Here is a 17,308-nt window from a genome sequence, read left to right on the forward strand (position 1 = left end):
CTGAACCTCAATAAAGAAGCAGCACAAGTGAGTCTCCGTCACTTCTGAAAGTCTTCAAACTGTGGGCGGGGGAATATTATGAGTGAGCTGATTCAACTGATGCACATCCTTCACATAGCATCAAATCTGTGTCAAAATGACAATAATGTATAGCTATAGGATATAACAATGACAAATCATGCATTCAATTAACATCCAACAGTCACCTGGTATGAATACACAGAGTATGTGTCTTGAGACATCTCAAGATCAAATAAGACATTCATGTTCATTTCCAGTCACAATCCTGCCTCCCACTCTCCCACCCAGACCCATACTGTGTTTGTTTGTTTTTGTTTTTCCTGAAAGTTATGTAATTTACTGGGAAGAGAAAGCAGACATATGATATCTCAGTAACATGCAGATCCTATGATTGGCTGGCATACATCTTACGTTACATGAGTACACGTATATAAGCCCACAATGTTGTGGCAAAATAATACAGCAGAAGAATTCAAGAAAACAAGACACATCTCTTATATACTATCCAGCAGAAAAACTGTTTGCTGTTTGGAACACAGATTTCCTCAGGTTTGACTTTTTCACATTTACATTTACATTTATTTACTTTTACTAAAACCCATGTAATAATTTTTTGATTCATGCGCGTTCTGTGAATATTAGTTCTGTTGAACATTCCCAGACCAGAGCCTAGATTATAATTTTTTTTGATTATTAAGAATGTATCCTGTGTTTTATGTTGTGCGTGTGTGTCTCACGCAGGTTATAGGCAGATTAGTGATTCTAAAATGCTCAATCTGGAAGTGCTGAACGTGCTTTAAAGCATTAGACAGTAATGTTGGAGGATACACATCATCTAAGCAGCCGTCTTGATAATCTCTGTGGTTGGTTAAGAAACATTAAGTTCAAGAACCTAACTTTCAAAACTTTTGCTTATCTCATTCTGCTCTACAAAAAAAAGAGGAAGTCAAATACAGTTGTTTATTGACTCCATTTTAAGTAATGCAGGTTCTTTCCAAGCATCATACCAGAGGGTTCAACAGAAGACAGTTCATTTATCCAAAAAGCTTCTCTTCTCAAGACCAGTTTAACTATGTGACCTCCTCTAGGGTTTGGCAATACCCTCTCAATACCAGTAAACCTGAGGGAGGCAGCAGGACTATGGTTCTTCTCTGTATAATGTTTAGCAATGGCATAGTCAAGGTTATTGTTTCTGATAGCAGCCTTATGTTCTGCGATCCTCAGCTTAAGGTTACGTTTTGTTTGTTTTGTTTGTTTGCGTAGTGTTGGCGCAATGAGCACATCTACCACATCTATAATTCCCATAGACTTGTTGAGAAAGCCAGTTTGTCTGTGTGGGTTCCTGATACATATATATATATATATATATATATATTGTTTTTTTTTTTTTTTTTTACATTTATGCATTTGGCAGACGCTTACATTGCATTTCAAGGTTTGAGCTACAGGAAAGCTGTATTCCCGTTTATTGGTGTGAATGGGCCTTAATACTATTATTTCTCACAATATGACGTGTATAAAACATAAATAGCACAAAAACAAACACTAATGACACTCATCTTCATCAACCACTACAGAGAAATAATTACAGCAGGATAATATGTATTCAAGTTTTTTCCTATTTTTTTCTTTTTTTATGAAATAATTAATTAAATTCAGAATGTTTTATATCTGGCAAGAAAACATTGCTGCTGAAAATCTCTTAATAACAAGCAACCACTTTTGATCACATTAGTCAATTTTCCTTTATGATGATGAGTGATGCATCACCTGACCATCTTTGTTAGCTAATAGTGACCTACCACATTCAGCAGAGTTATTAGAATGTTAATAGTGCATTACTCATTTGTTGCTGTGTAGTTATTCATTAATGAAGGAACAGTATTCAAAGTTCTTACCATTCACAGTATATCCCAGTAGGCTACTTTCTCGAAAACAACAAATATTACCCAGAATTCATTGTTTTCCACAGTATCTACGGTTCATTGATCTCATTACAGTCTTAATGGGAAATGGTATGTTACGGTCAGAATTTGGCCTTTTACAGCAAGGTTTTACTGTGTAAATATTTGTACATATTTGCTGATGACAGCAACAATCCTCCATTCATTCCAGGTGAACAAAGAGCATCTTATGAAGAGTGTGAGAAATTAATAAACCATGTACATAAAACATGCACTCTGATGCAATTACAGAATAGATGAATAATATCTATTTATTCTTTATAACATTTATGCATACCAAGAACACACATAAAACAATAATGGTATTATAACAGAAGTGGCTCAAGTACAAACTATACAAAAACAGTGTTTGCACAGGAAGTGAGAACATGAGCATGTGAATGATGATGCTGATAAACACACTCCCTTCCAGAATATAAAAAGATAAACCAGGGCTCCGCTCAACAACGCAATATCCAGACGTTGATATTGATCTACTGAACTGGTTCGTGTCACAAAAATAAAAACGTTGAAATAATTAATTCTGAATATTTCTGTTTCAGTATTCAGAGAAACAATGGCGGTCTGGACTGTCTACCTGTCTCTCTGTCTTCTCGTAGCTTTGACTGCTTCAGGTAAGAGCATTATTCCACATTTCACATCATTTTACCATGAATTGTAGCACACCTGGGACTAATCAGAAGACTGAGCTAATACAGTATGTGCACTAAAGTAAACCTGAGTTTGTTTCTTAATTATTATGATAGCATTTAGACAATAAAACAATAACAATTATATCAGCTAACGTTATTGATTCTTATGAATGTGTTTTCTATTTGTATTTGTTGACAATAAACAAATACACATGTTAAATCTGTAGTATATTGATTATTATTATTAGTAGTAGTAGTAGTAGTAGTAGCAGGGCCGTTTCTAGGCATAGGCAAACTAGGTGGTCGCCTAAAGCGCAAACAGCTGGAGATTTGCCAAACAGCTGGAGATCCGCCCCACCAAGAGATTTGTTTTATTTATATCTATTATTATTATTTTGCTATTTGGAGGCATTATGATTACTTGCGAGTATCTGAGTGACAAGTCTCCCTGGTGATAGTGGCCTCTGCTGTTAGAGAAATGAGATGTAGCCTAGAAGGCGGCAGGGAACGTCGTCATAGCCGAAAAGGTCAAAGCCATCAGGGGCTCAGTATCATAAAAAGAAAACAGGATGAGAAAAAGAAAGCGAAATATACAGGTATGTTACTAAGTGGTTAATTGTTCTACTACAAGCTGGTCGCTCCATCATCACGAGCAAAACATGACGGTGACTGCATATTAGCACCACGGGACGGATTTACCACACGTAATGCTCATTTCAGCAGCGGAATATTATAGCATAGTAAAGTAAAAAAAATTAAAAAAAACATTATCAGAGATGGCTGTTTAGTGTAATTGATCAAGTGATAGTGTCATAATCATGACAAGTTTGACAACCAGTGTGGACCAAGTTTGACAACCAGTGTTTTTTTTTTTTTTTTAAATACAAAACAATAGAGTTTTACATGAATTCAGTGCATATCAAGAAATAACTTATGCATAAATACAGTAAATAAATGCATTTCTTTCTGCTGTAAAAGTGCAGTTGAAGTCAGAGACAGACAGGCATTGTGATTTGGGTGTGTAGATTATGAGAATCTGTTTGTTTATGCTGGAGAGTTTTATATTAATGGTTCAAACTATGTCAAATTATGACAGGTGCATTTTTGGAGATACACAAGACAGATGCTACTGTAGGAAGAGAAGCATCAGAGGCTATTATAGAATAGTTTCAAAATGGTTTAAAATGGTATGTGGCAATGCCATGTCTGATTGTACATGTAGGTGAAGACGACACATCGAACTCAGAGGCAGGCAGTGGATTGACACCACGGGATTCTGGCCAGACTAGGTCATCAGCAGGTGTGTGCATGTTTCTCATATGAAATACTGCTTTAAACCTCCTCAGACCCGGTGTCCACATACGTGGACATCACATTTTTGGATGTGTGCAGCATAATACTTAATTCTGTGTAACTGGAACATGTTTTTCACAAACGTGGACACTTACACTGCCATCTGGTGGTGTCAGAAGAAAAAAAAATGTAACATAAATGTCAAGATGGCGGAGAACACAGGCGAAATGTCACGCAGCCACATCAGACCAAAACGTCCACAATGTAAAAAAATGAATAACATTTCATTGTTGATTCTTGTTAAGTTATGCATAATAGTGTTGTATGATTAAAATGGCATGCACATTTGACAAACTTTTGTAACAGGGAAGATTTACTATGCTGCTAAATTTGATGTCCCATATGTGGACACTGGGACTTAACTTCGAAGAAACTGTATAAGAATGTGAGCAAAAAAATGAGAATTTGTAGTTGCACTGAGCTTCGTGACGCAAACTGGCTCACGATCGCGCGCGCGCGCACACACACACACACACACACACACACACACACACACACACACACACACACACTCTTGCTCACTCGCGATCGGGTGCACAAACACACACACACACACACACACACACACACACACACACACACACACACACACACACTTGCTCACTCGCGATCGCGTGCACAAACACACACACAAACACACTTTTGCTCACTCACTCGCGCACACACACACACACTTGCTCACTCGCGATCGCGTGCACAAACACACACACACACACTCTCTTGCTCACTCGCGATCTCGCACACACACACACACACACACACACACACACACACACACACACACACACACACACACACACACACACACACACACACACACACACACTCTCTTGCTCACTCGCGATCTCGCACACACACACACACACGCTCTTGCTCACTCGCGATCGCGCGCGCGCATACACACATGCTCACTCTCTCACACACACTCTCTTGCTCTCTTGCTCACTCGCGATCGCACCGTACACACACACACACACACACACACACAAATAAAAAGAACATTACTAGTTTGGAGAAGTTGAAGTTTTGGAGTGTTACAAAAAAGAAAGCAAATTTTCATGTTTTTTGGATCAGTTTTTTATGCATTTTGTTTTTCCATATCAATGTTCAGAAGTGGTGATCGGTTGACAGCTCCGCCCCTCTCTTCACTCGAGTGTCCAAGACATACGGCCAGATGAAACGACCACAAAGTCGATCATTGACCTCCGGCCTAGGGCGTCCTGGTGCCATGTGCACTGATGGGCACCCTTATCCTTGAACATGGTGTTCGTTATGGACAAGCTGTAACTGGCACATAAGTCCAATAACAGAACACCGCTCGGGTTCAGATCAGGGGGGCTGTTCCTCCCAATCACGCCCCTCCAGGTGTCACTGTCGCTGCCCACGTGGGCGTTGAAGTCCCCCAGTAGAACAACGGAGTCCCCAGTCGGAGCACTTTCCAGCACCCCTCCCAGAGACCCCAAGAAGGCCGTGTACTCTACACTGCCGTTTGGCCCATAGGCGCACACAACAGTGAGAGACCAATCCCCGACCCGAAGGCGCAGGGAAGCGACCCTCTTGTTCACTGGGGTGAATTCCAACACATGGCGGCTGAGCTGGGGGGCTATAAGCAAACCCACACCAGCCCACCGCCTCTCACCATGGGCAACTCCAGAGTGGTAAAGAGTCCATCCTCTCTCCAGGAGTGTGGTTCCAGAGCCCAAGCCGTGCGTAGAGGTGATCCCGACTATCTCTAGTCGGTACCTCTCAACCTCACGCACAATCTCAGGCTCCTTCCCCGCCAGCGAGGTGACATTTCACGTCCCTAGAGCTAGTTTCCGTGTCCAGGGATCGGGTCGTCGAGGCCCCTGCCTTCGACTGCTGCCCGATCCTCTAAGCACCGGTCCCTTACAGTCCCTCCTACGGGTGGTAAGCCCATGGGAGGGCGGCCCCAGGTTGCTTCCTCGGGCTGAGCCCGGCCGGACCCCATGGGGGGAGGCCCGGCCACCAGGCGCTCTCATACTCCAGGGTGGGGCCCCGGCTAAATTTTCGGATCCAACTCACCTGGGCTGAGCTGTGGGTCCTGTGCTGTGGGACATGACTGAAAGGACAAGATCCCCGATACAGGTGACCGAAATGAGCTTTCTCCCCAGGGTGGCTGGGCGATCCCTTAGACTAGAGATATGGTGAGAAGCTCGGTCACTCGATAGGAGCTCAGCTGAGGTGGCTCGGGCATCTGTTCCGGATGCCTCCTGGACGCCTTCCCGGGAAGGTGTTCCGGGCGCGTCCCACCGGAAGGGACTATGTCTTCCAGCTGGCCTGGGAACGCCTCGGTGTCCCCCCGGAAGAGCTGGAGGAAGTGTCTAGAGTGAGTGAAGTCTGGGCATTTCTTCTTTCTTCTTCTGCCCCCGTGACCCGGCCCCGGATAAGCGGAAGATGTATGTTATGTATGTTCAGAAGTTATACAAGAGTAACAACGAAAAATGTTCAGGCACAGGCTGTAAATAAAAGAGATTTGCATTTTGTTACACAATGGTGTCTTGATTGTTTTCTGTGAATTCAGACCCAGTGTCCACATATGTGGACATCATTTTTTTCAAAAAGTGCTTCATGTTCAAAGATAATATCTGGTTATTATATGTATTGGTCCCTCCTAACCCCAAAAAGCTAGAAGAAATCTAAAATGCACGTCAAACCAAAGCTCGGGTCTGAGGAGGTTAATAGTTACTCTCATACACTGGATAGGGTACTAAATAATTATAGAACACAAGTGAGTGGTGTATTGCTATTGATCAGTATATCAATATCAATATTGTTGTGTTAAAGTAATTTAGTTTTTTTGCATTTCAATTATTTGCCTGTTTTTCTGGTGAAGTTTAATACACAGTATATTTTTACATACTTGAATTTGGGTAATTTTGCAATAATTATTAAGGTTTTCATTAATGTTATGTTTTTTTGTTGTTTTTTTTGGATGGTGCAAAACGTTGGTATGGTGTTGGGAGGGTGGAGCCATAGGTTAACAAAAACAAAATACTTTGATTAATGCAAAATCTTAAATGTATTTTCACATCATGATGTTTCTTAGTTCAAATATTTTTTTTAATCCTTTGTTTATTTAAAGTACACTATGTAGCTTTTCTGTTCAAAATAAACAAAATTGTAAGTAATGAGTCAAATACATCATTAATCCTTCTTAGCCTGTTATAAGTGTTTATATTTTAGACCTGTCGGACCAGTTTTCATGGGAGATTGCGGACAAACATCACTCGCCCGTGCGTGTCTCGTATATTCTCTAAATAGAGAAAAGTTGCTCCGGCTACTTTGCCATGCGTCTGGTGTGTGAGTGGCAGGGGTTAGCTTTCACATGAGCAAGAAAGGAAGAGATGGAGCAGCTAAATCTCCAACCTCTTGAGATTCACCCTGTAGACTTAAAAAAAAAAAAAAAAACATTAAACAGTATTTTTTTTAATCTTCAGACCCGTTATAAACAAACACCGAACAGACGAGAGTCTGCTGAAGAAAAGAGAACGAGACAGAGCTCGTAATAAAACTGAGGGAATTGAAAAGATTGTAAAATTGAAAAGTTGTAAAAGTGAAGTGGAGATGATGGTGTTTTTATTACTCAAAGGTGTTTTATTGAACAGATATACTATCTATCTCTCTAACAGAGTTCACTGTAAAGCATCTATTGTGAAGCGTCGCCTTCATCTGCACTGTCATGCAAAGCCGAAGCACGACCAAAACAATGTTGCATGCCTTTTTGTTTTTTAACTGGTAAAGGGACAAAAGTTGCATACTGTACCTTAAAATTATTAAGTTAATTACATGAAAGGTCATTAATGGTAAAATAAATTTGAAAAATATAACACACAAAACTTCCCTTTAACAGTCTGTATGGATGGGTGGTCTGCCTTTGGAAACAGATGCTTCAGGTTTTTCAATAACCCTCAAACATGGATTGATGCAGAGGTATGATACATTCAGCTTCTAATATGACTTAAAAATCATATAAGTATATTCTTGGTTAAATACAACTTAAGCTCTGTAAACGTCTGTGACACCTGTCAATTATCGCAGAAAAATTATTTCAACTTGTTCCTCAGTTTAAAAACAAAATTTGTTAACAGTAAAGAAATTACAATGGAGCTCTAGGGTGTAAACATATAAGTAAGGGTTAATGCCCGACGAGGTGTCCATTATCAGGTATTAATGGACGACGGCGAGGCGTGAACCGTCCGACGCGCAGCGGAGGATTAATACCTGACAATGGACACCTCGAAGGGCATTAACCCGCTTATACCATGGTCACTTACGAAAGAAAGAAATATTTAATCAATTAATAATACTTTAATGTGTTTTAGAGTAAAAATCGTGAGGGTTTTTATTTATTAAGTCGAGCGCACTATTTAATATCTCCCGTATACAGGCGTTGCCAAGCAACAGCGACCCGACCGCAGCAGTTGATCAGTGAGTTTGAGCCAGCGCAATCATTTAGAACTGTCATCAGGCAAATTGACGGGATGCCTTTCCTAGGTGTACATTATCACTTTTTAATGGACACCCTGCAGCCAATCAGAATCGAGTATTCACCCAGACCATGGTATAACACTGTGATAATAAAACATCACAATGGTATGAAAATAAAGACAACACATTTCATGTTATCATGAGAGGATAACTGAAAAACTTTATATATGTGAAGTTATATCTAATCTACATCTACAGTATAACCAGAACCTTTTCTAGAAAAGTAGTCCCACCTCTAATGGCAGATTTTAGACTTAACCAAAACAAAAAATAAACAGCACGAGTAAAAATCATTTCGATGGTAATTGAAGGCATGTCACAGATTTTGGAATATTAATTAAAAATAATACATAATTTTTTATAAATAGTGGTGTTTGTTCATGTCTCTGCCTCTACAGAGATTCTGTTTGCAGTCTGATGGGAACCTTGCTTCTGTGCACAACCTTGAGGAGTACGCTTTTATACACTACCTGATTAGATCCGAAACTCAGGCCACAATGCGTTCCTGGATCGGAGGCCATGATGCTGTTCAAGTATGCAATTCTTTTTTTGATCTTGATTTTTGTGCTACTGGGCATTTACAGTTACATTTACATTAAAACATTTTTCAAAATGCATAAAGATAGATGTGTTTTAATCTGTTTTGGTCCTTAGAATAGTTAGTTTAGGGCATTGGCAACCATGAGATGGGCACCACCACATAAGCCCTTAAGTATTTTTTTACATATTCTTCACTGATACCCTGTTTGTAATATCATTTCTGTTCATTTCTGTTTAGATATCTGACATTTTTAAAGTGGAGATGGGGTTAGGGTTCATAAGGAATCCTCTTTTAGATGAATAAAGATCAAATTAAGCTTTGTGAGCTGTGGACATAAACACAATGTCTTTTTTCTCTTCTGTTCACAGGAGGGAGTTTGGCTCTGGAGTGATGGAACCGAAATGAACTTTCAAATGTGGGCGCCTGGAGAGCCCAATAACCTTGATGGACATGAGAACTGCCTTGAGATGAACTTTGACTGTAAGTAATCTAAATAGACTAAATAAACATATATTTTTTTTAATAATACAAAATTGATAAAATCAAATATTTTGTTCTATCTTGCCACAGATGTCAAATGGAATGATGACACATGTTCCAGAAATATGCCGTTTGTGTGTGTGAAGAGAACCAGCATGTGAAAAATCAATAGAAGAAACAAGCAACTTTAACTCATTTGCTTTCCTTTAGAAATGTTCAATGGAGGTAAAAAATGTGTTTTAAAGAATGTTAATTTTGTTTCTTTGATTCTATTTTGTTAATGACTCAGTGACACCTGTTAACCCTTTAAGTGTCACTTTCAGATCTTTTTTTCTAAAATAATTGAATGGATGCTATCTTTTGAACTCTTGGCATGAAAACAAACTGAGGTTTCTACCATTCTTTCATGATTTTTCATGTTCATTGCTATTTCAAAATAAAGGTCTGAACACGCCTTTGGAATATGAAAATATTCTTGTTGCAAATTGATAAATTACGGCTCCTCTGTAATTTATTTGGAAAATCATTCACCAAATATGAAAACTAGACAAACTTTCAAATGATATATAGTTTGTCAAGATTAGTTTAGGTTTAGTATAGGATATTACTGTTTTAAATATGTAATTTTTTATAATTTGGGTATCACTCCAGTCTCTCTTTTTTCACTTACACAAGTTAGAATAAGTAATTTGGCATCTTAAAATAGCACCAACAGTAAAAAAATAAAAAAAAAACACAAATCCCCCACGCGCTTGAGAGGGGCCAACGCTAACAAAAGTGCCACCTTGAGAGTAAGAATCCGGTCCGGAGCTGACTCCAAGGGTTCAAAGGAAGGCTCTAATAGCCCCTCCAGAACAACTGATAAATTCCAGTTGGAGACACTAATAGGACGTGCAGGCCTCAAGTGTCTAACTCCACGCTTAAACGAGGAGACCATACAGTGTTTACCTAAGGGGACCTCGTCTGACTCCCGATAGGCAGCGATAGCTTACATAAACTCTCAAGGTAGTTGCAGCCACTCCAGCAACAAATTTATCACTGAACCGACCGGTCAGCTGACAGGGTCCACTGCATGAGCCGAACACCAAGACTCAAAAACCTTGCACTTAGAGAAATACAGCAGTCTAGTAGAAGGCGCACGAGCATTATCAATGGTTTCCCAAACATCAGCGGGAAGACCAGACGCCATTGTCGCTAGCGATTGCCTCTTATCGCCCACAGCCTCCATATCTCGAGTCAAGGATGCCAATTCCTGCCCTGGAGCTGAGACAGCAGATCTCTCCTGATAGGTATCTGCCAAGGGGACTCCTCCACCAGGGAGCTCAGTTCCGAGAACCACATCTGGGATGGCCAGAATGGGGCTACCAGAAGGAGGCAGATCCCACATTCCCTCACTCTGCAAAGGACTGCAGGGATTCGCTTGACTGGAGGGAATGCATACAGTCTCAACTCCAGCCACGGATGAGCGAGGGCATCTATCCACAGAGGTGTCGAATGAGCTGAGACAGGGAAAACCATAGGGGGCACTGTGTCGAGCTCTGCGACGCAACGAGGTCCGCCTCGCCAAACATGCTCCAAATTAGAGGGAGTTTGGCTCTGGAGTGATGGAACCAAAATGAACTTTCAAATATGGGCGCCTGGAGAGCCCAATAACGGTAGTGGAATTGAGGACTGCATTGAGATGAACTATGACAGTAAGTAACTGCTGATAATGCTCATAAACTATCTAAATAGACTAAAAAAACAATTATTTTTTTAATATATAATACACAAATGATAAAATCAAATATTTTGTTCTATCTTGCAACAGATGGCAACTGGAATGATGACACATGTTATAGAAACAAGCCGTTTGTGTGTGTGAAGAGAACCAGCATGTGAAAAATCAATAGAAGAAACAAGCTACTTTAACTCATTTACTTTCCTTTAGAAATGTTCAATGGAGGTAATAATGTGTTTTAAAGAAGGTTAATTGTGTTTGTTTGATTGTGTTTTGTGAATGATAAGTTAATGACTCAGTGACGCCTGTTAAACACCATTTTTTTTATAATTTGGGTATCACTCCACAGTCTCTCTTTTCTCACTAACACAAGTTAGAAGAAGTAATTTGGCATCCTAAAATGGCACCAAGAGTTAAAACAACAACAAAAACACACACGGAGATTGCTCGAATAAATCCCAATAAATAAATAAATGAATAAACAAGTAAAATTATAATGTGAAAAAGTTAGTCACTGTGGAAGTTTAATATTTTCTATATGTTTGCATTTAATTATATTTATAGAATCTTAGAAATATGATGGTAATTAGATTAATGTAGTGTTGATACATACCCTTATGAATGTATTTATGTGTATGACCTTGTATATGACCTGACAAAAGTTAATGTGTGACTAAGTGTATGACCGAGACAGAGAGTCTCCATTCAAGGGTATAATATGATTAATATGAGACAAATCTAAACAGTGTGTTAGTTATGGCTGAAACATATCTTCATTTATCCTCGGGAAAACAACCTTGGGGGAGGAACAACTATAAAGAAGGAAAGATGGCCTCCACTTGTGATCACACTCTGCAGGCTCTTTGTAATGACTGTATGACTGCTGACCTTTGCAAGAAAATAAATAACCTTAAAGACAATTGATACATGTTTGTCTCTTATTCGGTAATATAAATTTGTTTGCCACCACATCACACTCACCCAATATATTAAAGCCACTCTTATTTTGTGTCTCACTACCAGGTTATTATCCTGTACCTTTAATAAATATCAATTATTTACTCCACTTTCTCCAAAACCAAGTAGTCTATATGACATTTTTTCATATGCATCAACTTTCTGTAACCCATGAAGGACGGTGACCATGGCAAATCCACAGACTAACTCGTGAAAGATCGGTAAATGCAGTATTTGAAAAAGACAAGAGGCATGACGTGATTGGCTGCCAAAAAAACACCCGTTAATCTTTAAGGTTATGTATTTTTTCTTTTTTTTAAAAGTTTTTATGGGATACCAAATAAAATATACCTATTATTTTTCATAAACACAAACTGCCCTCCACCCAGTGTTATTCTATCCAGTTACATTTAAAAATCTACACAACATGTGAAAATACCATCAACACACTCTGTTGTATTTAACACATCTCTTTTTACAGTGTGTAGACTTTAAGATCCTGTAAGCAACGTCTCTTTAAAAACTAATGTGCAGATAACGGCAACATTGCTGATCTCGTGCTGGACAACCACAATCATAAAAACCTTTTAAAAGTCACCAATCAGACATTACACACTTGCTGAGATTAACTGTATAATATTATCATATGATTACATTTTTCATATCTCATGGCTATTCTTGCTGGTTCAAATGTGCAAAATAAACACACAGTTAGTGTGACCAGAGAAAAACTAATGTTAGAGAGTCAAGGGTCCAAATAAAGCTGACACTAATCACGATTCTGGTGACTTCAAATGAAACATTCAATAAAACGTCTACATTTAAACATCTGTTAATTCTCAACAAGCACTTCTGTAGACGTCTGACAGAACTAAAGTCAATCTGGTGACGACATAAGGGGAAAATTCAAGATCAGCCCGTCTGAGATTTCATTTGTTCAAAGGCAGAGAAAGATAGCCAAAGCTCGGTTTACACCGACTGAAATTTCTAGCCACTTGGGGACCATATACAGGCTAGGGGAACTCATATTAATCGAGACTGGATTACTGTAATGCTTTATTAGCTGGTTGTCCTGCATCCTCAATAAACAAGCTACAGTTAGTCCAAAATGCCGCCGCTAGAGTTCTTACGAGATTAAGAAAATATGATCATATAACACCGATTTTATCATCACTGCATTGGTTACCTATAAAGTTCTGTATTAATTACAAGGTATTGCTACTGACTTATAAAGCCCTAAACGGCTTAGCTCCAGTCTATTTAACGGATCTTCTATCACCCTATAATCCATCGCGCTCTTTAAGATCACTAAATTCAAGGCTTTTGGTCATACCTAGGATATGAATAGTCCAAAACTCTGGAATAGTCTTCCTGATACTGTTCGTTGCTCAGACTCGCTCTCCCAGTTTAAAACTAGATTAAAGTCGCATCTCTTCAGCCAGGCATTCATATAATCCCACAGTTCAAACTACAATCCGGCCTCTAGCTCATAAATGCCAGAGGAGAACTGGCCCCCGACTGAGCCTGGGTTCTCCCAAGGTTTTTTTTTTCTCCATTAGGTCACCTGATGGAGTTTTAGGACACCATTAGGTCACTTGATGGAGTTTTTCGGTTCCTTGCCACTGTTGCCTTTGGCTTGCTCAGTTGGGGATATTTTGGGGATATTTAATTTAATTTTATCAATAAATAAATTCCTCTTGAAACAAACTTTGTTGTATTATTTTAATTTAATACTGTGAAGCTGCTTTGATACAATCTGTATTGTGAAAAGCGCTATACAAATAAACTTGACTTGACTTGACTTGACTTAATGTTAAAAAAAACTTTTCATGGAATGGGACCTTTAACACATCTCTTTTTACAGAGTAGACAGAGAAGAAAGGACACTGACCAAAAACCCTTCAGAAAGTCCAGTGATTAAATGATGACCAAAATAGACATTGGGTGAGATGAAAGAAAGCTGGAGAGTGTTGGCGAGTAATGGAGGCTTTCCTCACGTCACAGGTTTGTAGTGTTGAGGGCAGAGAGATTTCAGGTGCGGGTCCTTGCAAAAACTACAAACATGCGAGAATTTACATTTAGGACAAGTCCAAACAGATTAGTTGAAATGATTACACCATTAAATGAAATGATGGAGAGGCCTCTTATATCTAATGGAGCGTCTACAGATTCAGCACCATGGACAGCGACTGGGGCTTTAGCCAGTAACAGACTAATCTGGGCTGCGTTTCCCGATAACGATTGATCTTAGCGCTTAAGAGCGTTTTCTACGAGTCATTTTACGAACGTTCGTTATTGTTCCACGTGCATTTCCCAAAAATGCACTTAACACAGTCGCACGTAGCCGTGCTACTTAGGAGTCGCTATCCATTGGTCAAGTTCTGAAATGTCACGCTGCAGAATGGCTCGTCATTGTTGCACATGCTGTTATAGCAATCTATCTAATTTTGGATTTCCGTTTCTTCTTCTACTTGTGTGAATGTATATTCAACTCGAATAACATAAAAAGTCCTTTAATTTCTTCTTGAGCAAGTTTAAAAACATAAATTAACTGGAAATGTTGCACTGTAAAAACACTGTCTTGCACCAATCTCGCATAAAACTAATTCTAACGGTCCTTGCCGGAAATGACATCAGCAGCATTTTTGATATTTATATGAAACCTTAATTATTTAAGTAGAATTACTTATCAATTTCTTTATCAACAATTACTTATCTCACATCAAAATAAATAAGTAAGTAAATAAATAAGCTCTTACATTTATTTTTGAAAAAGTTTAGCCTAATTGTCTTCACCTGATGTGCATTTGCTATTAGGAGAAAAATGTAAATAAGCACATACCTAGGGGTGGAGACACTAGCAAAATGGCTGAAACCAAAAAAAACAAAGAAAAGACATCTTTCAAAAAGAGGAAATTAATATTATTTTAGAGGAGGTGGAGCTTCAAAAACATATCATTTTCAGCAGGTTTAAGGGCAGTCATACAAATAAAGAAAAACAAAAATAAAGGCATTAACAGATCAGGGAAGGAGGTCAGGAAGAAGTGGCAGGACTATTCAAGCCTAGCTAAAAGAAAAAGGGCACTGCAGAGGACAACAATTAATAAAGCAGGTGGAGGGTCTAATGACGCCCCCCTTCTTACAGCAGAAGAAGAAAAGGCACTGTCAATTCTTGGAACAACTGCCTCAGATGGGATTTGTGGTGGTATTGACCTCCGTGGAGGAGTAGGGTTGCGTGTTCACAAGAGCAATCAGGTTAACCTCCTATTGATAGACACCTACCATCTCCCAGTCCTCCCAACAGTCCATCCATGCCCCAGCCTCTATCTTCAATTGTTCAGGCTACAGCCACAACACCTCAGCGATTTGAGAATGTCTGTGGTTGTAGTCAGGACTTAGTACAGCTGGAGCGAGAGAAACTACATGTTCTAAAAGACATCAGACAATGTCTTAAAGAGGCCAATGAGATGAGCAACAACTTTCAGAAGCAAATCATTGAACTCAAGAAGGCCAAGCTGGCTTTGGAAGAGAGGAGACTTTCACTGGAGGAGATGAGATTTGCAAGGCCCTCCATTCCAGTGCCCATTATCTTGCCAGATGCGTCAGGTAACATTGTTCAATGTTGTTTAATCATGAATAATTATATGTTTTAATATAATATGTTGTGCAACATGAAATATTCTTTTCCATATGTACACTCATCACATTTTGCAATGTCTTTTGCAGATCCTGGGGAACAAACTACAAACTTGAATCATTACTGTTTACATTCAACGTTTTGATGTTTGTTAATCCACTCAAAGCCTAAGGGTCATTGAAATACTATAAAGCAGAAGAACTCTTATTATAAGTGTTTCAAATTTAAATGGCTACTTGTAGTACCTTTAAAAAAAAAAAAAAAAAAGTATATATATATATATACATATACATATATTATGCACTGACATATTTTAAGATCAGTCAGTGCAAGTGTTCTTCATTTGAAAAAGCTCAGACTTACATTTTAGTCTGGACCAGGCTTAAGCCTTGTCTGTGAAAAGAGGGGTATATATTTTACTACAGCTTGAGTCTTGAGGGTGTGTGTGGCAATATAGTATTAGGGCCGACACTGCTGTATATAAATGGACTCTCCATATATATTTATAAAAGCACAACCTTTGACCATGATGAACATAATAAGAGAATAAATTCAGGGAAGAGGTAATTAATGTAATTTGTAAAATCAGTGATTCAGTTTCTTCAAGTGGGGCCTTCTGCATGGTTCTTCTGCAAATAAATAAATGACAATCAGTGTGTGACATGTCAATACTATCACAGCCTGAAAAACTTTAATCATATGGTTCCTGTGAGCAATTTTAGGACAGTATATAAAGTTCACACTTCAGTAGTCTTGCAGAGAAAATCATGGCTGCACTACAGCGAGTTTTCCAGCTGAGAGTGAGGCAAAGAGAAAGGCAAAGACAAAGACAGAGACGACCACGGAGTACACTATGTACTATAAATGCCTTCATCAGGCAGCATCAAAATCCTCTGGATATGCTTGATGATATGGCTGTCATTGACAGATACCGTCTGCCACGAGGAGAAATAGTCCAGCTGCTCAATGTCACTGGGCCTCAGCTGATGCGTGCTACAAAGAGGAATTTTGCCTTGTCCCCTGATGTGCAACTCTTAGCTGCTCTGAGATATTATGCAACAGGCAGTTTTCTTCAGGTACTTGGAGATGGAGTTGGACTAAGTAAAGCATCTGTGTCCAGAGCTGTACAAGCAGTCACCTATGCACTGCTTCCACTTGCGGCTGAACACATACAATTTCCAGCATCAAGACAGGCCATGTCAGACATACAGGAGTATTTTTTAACACAGTACCATATACCACAAGTCATTAGAGTGATTGATGGTACTTTAATTCCCATCAGTATGCCTTCTGTGGATGGCCATACATATATATGCCGCAAAGGTTATTCAGCAATCAACTGCCAAGTAATCTGTGATCATAAGTGTTTAATCACAGACATTGTTGCAAGGTGGCCTGGGAGCACACATGACTCCTATATCTTTGCCAACTCATCTTGTGGGTCAAGAGGCCCAAAACTCGAAAGGACAGTGGAGGCTGCTTGGTGACAGCGGA

General features: G+C 39.2%; 1 protein-coding gene across 4 annotated transcripts; it reads left to right on the top strand.

Moving 5' to 3' along the window:
* The first annotated feature begins 468 nt into the window (after positions 1-468).
* On the top strand, positions 469-12,148 carry LOC309502567 (galactose-specific lectin nattectin-like). Of its 4 annotated transcripts, none has more exons than XM_082174972.1 (7): positions 469-570; positions 2,528-2,599; positions 3,840-3,917; positions 7,842-7,921; positions 8,878-9,012; positions 9,389-9,500; positions 11,311-12,148. In XM_082174972.1, the coding sequence occupies exons 2-7, from the start codon at positions 2,542-2,544 to the stop codon at positions 11,379-11,381; spliced, it is 534 nt and encodes a 177-aa protein (XP_082031098.1). In that variant the 5' UTR covers positions 469-570; positions 2,528-2,541; the 3' UTR covers positions 11,382-12,148. The 4 variants fall into 4 exon arrangements, with proteins under 4 accessions (XP_082031098.1, XP_082031099.1, XP_082031096.1 ...); XM_082174973.1 differs by lacking the exon at positions 9,389-9,500 and adding an exon at positions 11,082-11,194 and having other exon boundaries at positions 8,878-9,011; XM_082174970.1 differs by lacking the exon at positions 11,311-12,148 and adding an exon at positions 9,591-9,747 and having other exon boundaries at positions 470-570.
* Positions 12,149-17,308: the final 5,160 nt, after the last annotated feature.

This window comes from Leuciscus leuciscus (assembly GCF_965113295.1).
Source record: "Leuciscus leuciscus genome assembly, chromosome: 1".
NCBI classification, from domain to species: domain Eukaryota; kingdom Metazoa; phylum Chordata; class Actinopteri; order Cypriniformes; family Leuciscidae; genus Leuciscus; species Leuciscus leuciscus.